The following is an 8,743-nucleotide window of genomic DNA, read 5'->3' on the forward strand; positions in this document are numbered from 1 at the left end:
GGGGGGGGGGAGGGGGGACTACAGGTACCTCATTTGGATTAAGTCCCTGTATGTTTCTTTGTTTGTTTTTTTGTTTGTTTCTTCCCACTTTTTGGATTTTGAAATATGAAATGAAACCGAAGTTGATGTTTTTTGTTTCTTTGGTTGTTTCTTGTAGATTTTGTCTCTTTTCAAAGGTCAAAGGTCAAAGGTTAAAGGTGCTTTATTGACCAAGTAGTCAAAGACAATACAAGGAGTTTGCTTTGGTAGTTGCGTAACCATAACGATGAAGTAAAAAAGGCTAAGACAGAAAAAAAGACATAAAACCAGAAAAGTTAAAACAGTAGATACAATAAATTTCGCTATAGTAGAAAAAAAGTGCAATTGCAATATAATAGTTCAGTTAGTGCAATTCATTAAAATATTAAAATGTTCAGTGTGATTAATGGCTTTAATGGTTTTGTTAACCTTCGTGTCGTCCTCCCGGGTCAAATTGACCCCGTCTGTTTTGACTGTTCCTTCTTTCCTCCCTTCCTTCCTTCCTTCCTTCCTTCCTTCCGTCTGTCCTTCCTCCCTCCTTCCTTCCCTCATTCCTTCCTTCCTTTCCTCCTTCCTTCCTCCCTCCCTTCCCTCCTTCCTTTCTCCCTTCCTTCCTCCCTCCTTTTTTTTCCATCCTTACATCTTTCCTTCCTTCCTTCCTTTCCTTCCTTCCTTCTTTCCTTCCTTCCATCCTTCCATCTTTCCATCTTTCTTTCCTTCCTTCCTTCCTTCCTTCCTTCCTTCCATCCTTCCTCCCTCCTTTTTTTCCTTCCTTCCTTCCTTCCTTCTTTCCTTCCATCATTCCCTTCCTTCCTTCCTTCCTTCCTTCCTTCCTTCCTTCTATCATTCCTTCCTTCCTTTCTTCCTTCCTTCCATCTTTCCTTCCTTCCTTGACTCGAGGACAACAGAAGGGTTAACCATTTATTTGTGTTTTTATTTAGTTTTTCAGTTTGCTTTTTTAATTTCTGTTTAGTATAATTTAGTTTTAGTTTTAGTTTTTCAGGTATTAGGAGGAAAAGTCTTGATTAGTAGAAGCTGTAAAGGATGAAATAATGCTGACACTGAGGTAAAATGAGCTGTGTTTGTGTTTGTGTCTCTCTACTGGTACTAGCCGTAATCTCAACAAGTCAAACTGAACACAATACAGTCAAAATGGAGAAAATAAAAATAAAAATAAAACTAAGCTGATTTTATATAGAATTAATTTTAGTTTTAGTTAGTTTTGTGTCGTTTATTGTCGTTTTTATTTAGTTTTTCACTGCTAGTTTAGGTTTTAGTTAAGTAGCTATTATAACCCTGCTCCAGGCCTGCATGGTGTTTGTTTTTAAATGACACCTCAGCTCGCCCCCCCTCCTATCGGCCACGCGCATCCTCGGGCACCAGCATAACATAAAGTGAGCTGCACGCGCACTAGGGCTCAGCAGTCACCCATCCAGCAGCAGCAGTGTTGGTAGTGGTGAGAGAGGACAGAAGAAAGAGAGAAAAAAACATGCAGCAGGGTTCAACAACATGATCTGCAGGAACTTTAACTCTTTTCTCCGGGAGTGCATGAGGTGATGCACCCGGCGGGACTCGGGTCGGGTCTGTTACCGGACAGGATGGCGGAGCAATGGAGCCACAACACCACCATGTCCTCTTGGAACCGGTCTACGGGCCAGGACCGGTTCAGCAGCCTGGATGATATTGATATACCGGCGGACGGCTCACCGACCCTGCGCATCCTCATCTCCATCGTGTACTCGGTGGTGTGCGCCGCCGGGCTGGTCGGCAACCTGCTGGTGTTCTTCCTGATGAAAGTGCGCCGTGGCAGGAAGAAACGCTCCAGCATCAACCTGTTCATCCTCAACTTGGCCGTGACGGACTTCCAGTTTGTGCTGACTCTGCCTTTCTGGGCTGTGGACACGGCTCTGGACTTCAGCTGGCCGTTTGGAAACGCCATGTGCAAGATCATCCTCTCTGTGACCGTCATGAACATGTACGCAAGCGTGTTTTTCCTCACTGCGATGAGCGTCACCCGGTACTGGTCAGTGGCTTCAGCGCTTAAAGACAGGACCCGGAGGCGCGTGTGCCCCGTGCGTTGGGTGATCGCCGGGCTTTGGGTCTCCGCCACGGTGGCTTCTCTCCCCACTGCGATTTTCTCCACGGTGAAGAGCGTGGCAGGGGAAAGGCTGTGTCTTTTGGGCTTCCCGGATGGTCAGTCATGGTTAGCCCTCTATCACCTCCAAAAGATCTTGGTAGCCTTTGTGTTCCCCATGCTTATCGTCACGGTCTGCTACCTGCTGCTGCTCCGCTTCGTGCGTCTGAGGAGCATGAACAACAACCAGGTGAAGCGGAGATCCAGAGTGACCCGGTCGGTCACCATCGTCGTTCTCTCCTTCTTCATCTGCTGGATGCCCAACCACGCCATCACCTTCTGGGGCGTCTTGGTGAAATTCAACCTGGTGAATTGGGATAAAACGTACTACATGGTTCACACGTACGTGCACCCGGTGACCGTGTGCCTGGCGCACACCAACAGCTGCCTCAACCCGGTGCTGTACTGCCTGATGCGCCGGGAGTTCAGGAAGAAGATGAAGGATCTGTTCTGGAGGATTTCATCACCCACCGGAGCCAACACCTGCCACCTGAGGCCGTTTTCTGGGACGGTGAGAGCGGAGCCAGACGACACCCAGATTGTCATCCCGTTAAATAACGTGGAGACGGAGAACTGCAGACTGTCTGTTTTGACGGATCAGTGCGACACGGAGGCGCTGCAGAGATAAACAGTTAAATAAAGAGAAAGAAAGAAAGTCTGGCAACAACTTCTGACTTATAATAGATATTTTAAATGGTTTCCTCATGAATGTTGGTGATGTGTTTAAAGAAAAAAAAACACTTCGAGGTATTTAGGCTCATTATTTCGGAGACTGTGCCAAAGTGTAAGATTAAAAAAAGAGAACAAAAACATTTACACATGGTGCATAATATGTTTTTTTCTTTGCATCAAAGGGAGTTTTTCTTTTTAAATATATTTCATCACAATTTAAAGGCGTGAAACTTTAAAAGGAAAGACGTGCGTAAAACACTCGTGCGTAAATTTGCGCAAAGTCTGGCTCGGATCTCACAGATGACAGTCAAGCTGATGTTTATTGGGAGGGTTGACTCTTTGCTTTTGTTTGTCTTCTCTTGAATATACATGGAGTGCAGGCTCAGTGTCACATCCAATGCTGCTTCGTCCTCTAAAGTGCTCTCTGTGCAGACTTTCTGTTGGAGCAGAGGAGTCCGGAGAGGAGCTGCTGCTGCTGCTGCTGCTGCTGCTGCTGCTTCCAACATCATCTGTGGAGTATTATTGACGTCTGTTGTAGCTGATGTGTTAAGTACAAGCTTGAACGTGAATGTAAAAACAAAACAAACACACAAAAAAAATATGCCAAAGCAACCTTAAATTTAAAAAAAAAAAACAGTTTGGAGAATAAAACTATTTCCATTTGTGTTGACATTTAAAATGTAAGTGTTAGTGCCGTTTTGAGGTTTCTGTAAACACATCAGAAAGAGTTTGTGGATCAGAAATGTAGACAGTGAGTCAGGTGTTTACATGGCAGCTGCTTCAGGGGCTGCGGTGTGTCTCTGCTGCGGAGATATCACATTTGAGATGAAGATAAATATTTATTTTAAAAATGTTTAGGACACTTTAACCACACGGCAGAGTGCTTAAATGGGCTCTATTTTTGGAAATGTAGATATTCTGTTACTCTACAGATGCAAGATGTTTAAAATTTAACATTTTAATGGTTAGATTCTGTTTGAATTGAAGTATTGAAGTATTTATCTATCCCACAAACATGTTTTTTTTTCTTCTTCATGCACTTGCACCACAGCTGAGTCTCATCCAGTCTCATCCAGTCAGGCCAGTTTGCAGCATTTTGAAGTTGAAATCATTCATCAGTACTGTAGGTGACGCTGTTTGTTTACTACTCAGTGTTTATCACTGTAAAAACACTCAATGAAAACACTGTTGTTGTTGTTTACTGTTTAATATCACAAGCCTTAAGATATTTCCTCAGTTCATTGTGTTTTGGTTGATTAAAAGTGCTGAAAAACAAAAGTTATAATCCTAAAACTAAAGCTGGTGTCTGACAAACAAAGTCTAAAAACACAAATATATTCAGTTTACTGTCTCAGAACACGAAGAAAAAGCAGATTTTCACAGTTTTAAAAGGCTGAAACTTGAGGCATGTTTGCTGCTTTTGCTTTGAAAAATGACAGAATGTGGAAATTGTTGCTTTAAAGTAAATGAAAAGTTTTATCTTCTATGAGAAATGTCTGGTTTTCTATTAAAAATGGATTCGAAAAAATAAATGATGAAAAGTATTGTCCCTGTTTAAAAATGACTGTTTCTATATATATCAAAAAAATGTGCAGATGTTCATATGAAGGTATTTTGGCTTTAGGTGGTCCTTCTTCATTTTTGTCTTCAAACAGAGGTTGAAAGTTGAAATATAGCAACAGGCTGCAGAGTTATATCTCTGCACACTTTGAATGAAATGAAGATAAACTGACTTAGATTTTTAAAAAGTAGAAGTCGAGATGTATAAGAAATCAAAGTTTCTATTGACTTGAAATTACATCTCTTTGCATAATATTTCACCCCATGACTCTAAACATGTTAAACTTTAATCTAAAAGCAAAATATATGTACTTTTCTTAGAAGTTTATGAAGGATTCTACTTTAAATTGCATCATATTTGATTTCTTAGTGCAACATTGCTGCCACGTCCTTTACAGTTTTAGTTCATATTTGTGAGATGAAGTTTATACTCTGGTTATTTTGGCTCATGCATAATCATGATTTCACTTTATTTCCTTTAAAACTTCTCTGGAGATCTAACTGACTGGAGGAAATGAAGATAAAATATAGTGAGTTGATTTCTTGCTTTACTTAAACTGGTATGATTTTTATTCCCCGAGCTTCTTTTGTTCCTCCAAGTTTGCAGATTTATGTCTTTGATCAATAGACTTGGTTTTCATGCATTTTGCACAAGATTTGCATATTACGATTCATCAGAGACAAATATCCTTTCACAAATCTGTGGTTTTCTTAGAATGTATGATAATATTTATATTCTTAACACTAGAAGTTGGATTTTAGAGTGCAAATCTGCTGCCAGATTGATTTCAGCCCTAGTTTTCATTTTTCATGAGCATCATTTTCTGCACATCTGATGCAAATATAGTGAGTTGATTTCTTACTTTTCTTTAATTACACTGGTGGGATTTTTCCAAGCCTATTTTTCCTCCCCAGTCTTAAAAATGTATGATAATGTTTTTTATGCATTACAAGAAAACTTTGTGTTTTTAGTGCAAAACTGCTGCCAGATTGTTTTTAGTCTGTTTTAATGAGTGTCGTTTTCTGCACATCTGTTGCAGGAAATCAAGATCAAATATAGTGAGTTGATTACTTACTTTACTTATACTGTTTTTTTTCCCCCAGTTGCAAGTTTGTGTCTATGATAAATAGACAATGCCCCCCATAAATGGGCCTAATGTCCCCCATCCCCTATGAAAAAAAACAAAATTACATCAGTTTGCATAAGATTTTTCATATCATTATTCATCAGAACCCCAAATCCTTTCACAAATCTGTGGTTTCCTTAAAACTGATGATAATGTTTCTATTCTTAACACTCGAAGTTGGATTCTCGAGTGCAAAACTGCCGCCAGACTGTTTTCAGTCTTACTTTTCAGTTCATTTTCATGTTTGAGGAGTGACGGTGATTCAACTTTCTCTGCTGAAAATGTACAATCTGTACTAAGAAATCCAAATTCCTCTTGAGAACAAGCTTAATGGTAGAAAATAGCCAATAATAGGTTTAATAGCATCATTTTCTGCACATCTCATACTCATACTGATGTGATATTTTGTTCCCCACAGTCTGCAGATTTATGTCTATGATCATTAGACTTGCTTTTCATGTTCGCCCAGCCCAATATAAACCCCCCAAAACCAAAAAGCCTTTAACCAAATTACATCATTTTGCATATCATGATTCATCTGAGCCAAATATCTTATAAAAAATCTGTGGTTTTCTTATATTTTTTGATAATGTTTCCTTTCTTAATACAAGAAGTTGGATTTTTGAGGTGCAAAACTGCTGCATGTCCCCTAAAATTACATCACTTTGCATTAGATTTTTAATATATTGATTCTTTATAGTCCAAACTCCCCTCAGAAATCTGTGTTTTTCTTAAAATTCATTATAATTTTTCTATTTTTTACACAAGAAGTTGGATTTTTAATGACATTTATGCAAATATTGATTTAAGTTTCTTTGCTAAAAAAGTACAATCTGTACTAACAAGTAGAAATTCCTCTTGAGAACAAGCATAATGGTAGAATTCAGGCAATAATCGGTTTCCGAGAGTCATTTTCTGACTCTGTTGCAGGAAATGAAGATAAGATAATCACTTTTTCTCATAATTTCACACCTGGTAGGATTTAGTTTTTATTTCCCAGTCTGGCTAGTTTGAATCATTTGAATTAAAAATCCTCCATCTGTTGCAGGAAATGAAGATAAAATAGTTGATTGGTGTTTGTTTTTCACTCAGTCTGCAGGTTTAAGCTCATTTGCATGAGAGGAGCTGCTACTGTCAGCCAATCAGGGCTCAGTATGATAAAACAGCTTGACCTTCATGTCCAAACAAAAACACACAAAAAAAAGAGAAGAAAGTGAAACTGATATGACTGTTGAGACTCATGAGATGACCTCTGAATTATCTCTGCAGGTATAATTGAACCACAGTTGTATCTTTAACTGGGAAAGACATTTTTTGTATCGTATCTTTCTTTTTCTTTTTTTAAGCCAAAAAGCAGCAAGAACGACCTCGAGTCAAGGAAGGAAGGGAGGAGGAAGGAAGGAAAAGAGGAAGGAAGGGAGGAGGAAGGAAGGAAGAAGGAGGGAAGGAAAGGAGGGAGGAAGGAAGGGAGGAAGAAGGAGGGAAGGAAAGGAGGGAGGAAGGAAGGGAGGAAGAAGGAGGGAAGGAAAGGAGGGAGGAAGGAAGGGAGGAAAGGAAAGAAGGAAGGGAGGAAGTAAAGGAAGGTAGGAGGGAGGGAGGAAAGAAGGAAGGAAGGAGGGAGGAAGGAAGGAAGGGAGGGAGAAAGGAAAAGAGGAAGGAAGGAAAGAAGGACAGAGGAAAGAAGGAAGGGAGGAAGGTAGGGGGAGGAAAGAAAGAGAGAAGGAGGGAGGGAGGAAAGGAAGGTAGGGGGAGGGAGGAAAGAAGGAAGGGAGGAAGGAAAGAAGCAGGGAGGAAGGAAAGAAGGAGGGAGGGAGGGAGGAAGGAAGGAAGGAAGAAAGGGGGATGGAGGAAGGAATGGAGGAAAGAGAGAGGAAGGAAAGAGAGAAAGAGAGAAGGAGGAAGGAAGGAAGGAAGGAAGGAAGGAAGGAAGGAAGGAAGGAAGGAAGGAAGGAAGGAACAGTCAAAACAGATGAGGTCAATTTGACCCGGGAGGACGACAATGAAATGCTGCAAAGGGGCTTCACATAAAAGCAGAAAGGCATGCATAAAACAAAGAGCAGCACACACACACACACACACACACACACACACACACACACACACACACACACACACACACACACACACACACACACACACATAAAGACAGTCCCTCCTATAAATACTGATGTGGACTTTGTTCCTTCTGTTAGGAGCCTGAAGAGGCGGCTCCATGAATCTTTTATCACATGTAAGGCCGCCAGCTGCAAACAGCCCAGAAACTAGTGGTGTGTGAAACTACAGGCGGCCTTTATCACACACACACACACACACACACACACACACACACACACACACACACACACACACACACACACACACACACATTAACACACGTTTACACACAGGGTGAAGTGCAGTGGGTTTAATGAGGTCAGCTTTGTGGTGGTTTCATCGTAAATGTGTTTCAGATTTAACACGCAGAGTCTAAACAGGAGCTTTTTAAAGAGGCAGACAGGAAGTTTCAGGTCGAGTTAAAGTCATGTTTGCATTACAGCTGACATCACAATCCCAGCCAGGTGTAATGACATATTTCACTTACATTTTTTAAACATTTTAAATCCTAAACTTTTTGTATCATTTTTTAAAGTTGCTGTCCAGATTTTTTTTTTTAAACAAAAGGGTGCAGGTCTCAAAGCTGCAACAGCGCCCCCTCAAGGCTGTAATGCTCATTACACTTCATAAAAGTGGTGAAAGGAAGAAACAGCTAAATGTACATTGTTTTTTTTTGTTTTTGGGGCAGTTGTGCAGCTTAATATTACGTTTTACCTTCATGGTGACACTACAGGAAATGTTATGCATGGTCCACAAAATGAAAAACTGACTCTGGTTCGTATCTTAACAACAACTACAACGTCTTATATCACATCATTCACTGCAATAAAGAGCGAAGATTTCTATTTTGGCCAAGTGATGCAATATCTACTGTACCTCACATATTTGATGCTGTTGGACTTTAAGTTTCTGTGTCTTTGATAAGGTTTCCAGTAAGTTTTGGTCAAAGTTTTACTCATTTTCTTGGTGCTGCTGCAGTCTAACAATTTTTTATGCACCTGTAAAAATCTAACAAGTTCAAATAAGCACCAAAACTTGTAACACATATAAGTAATTTCTGATCTCACTGTTGGTGCCACAGAGACAATGAAGACATGATATCATTTAAAGGGGCCATTTAAAGCTTTTTGTGATTTTC

General features: G+C 40.3%; 1 protein-coding gene across 1 annotated transcript; it reads left to right on the forward strand.

Annotated features, from left to right (window-relative positions):
- Nucleotides 1-1,574: 1,574 nt before the first annotated feature.
- rxfp3.3b (relaxin family peptide receptor 3.3b) lies at nucleotides 1,575-2,780 on the forward strand. The gene has a single exon (XM_062420745.1). The coding sequence runs from the start codon at nucleotides 1,575-1,577 to the stop codon at nucleotides 2,778-2,780; it is 1,206 nt and encodes a 401-aa protein (XP_062276729.1).
- Nucleotides 2,781-8,743: the final 5,963 nt, after the last annotated feature.

Source organism: Scomber scombrus, chromosome 6 (genome assembly GCF_963691925.1).
Source record: "Scomber scombrus chromosome 6, fScoSco1.1, whole genome shotgun sequence".
Taxonomy (NCBI): Eukaryota; Metazoa; Chordata; class Actinopteri; order Scombriformes; family Scombridae; genus Scomber; species Scomber scombrus.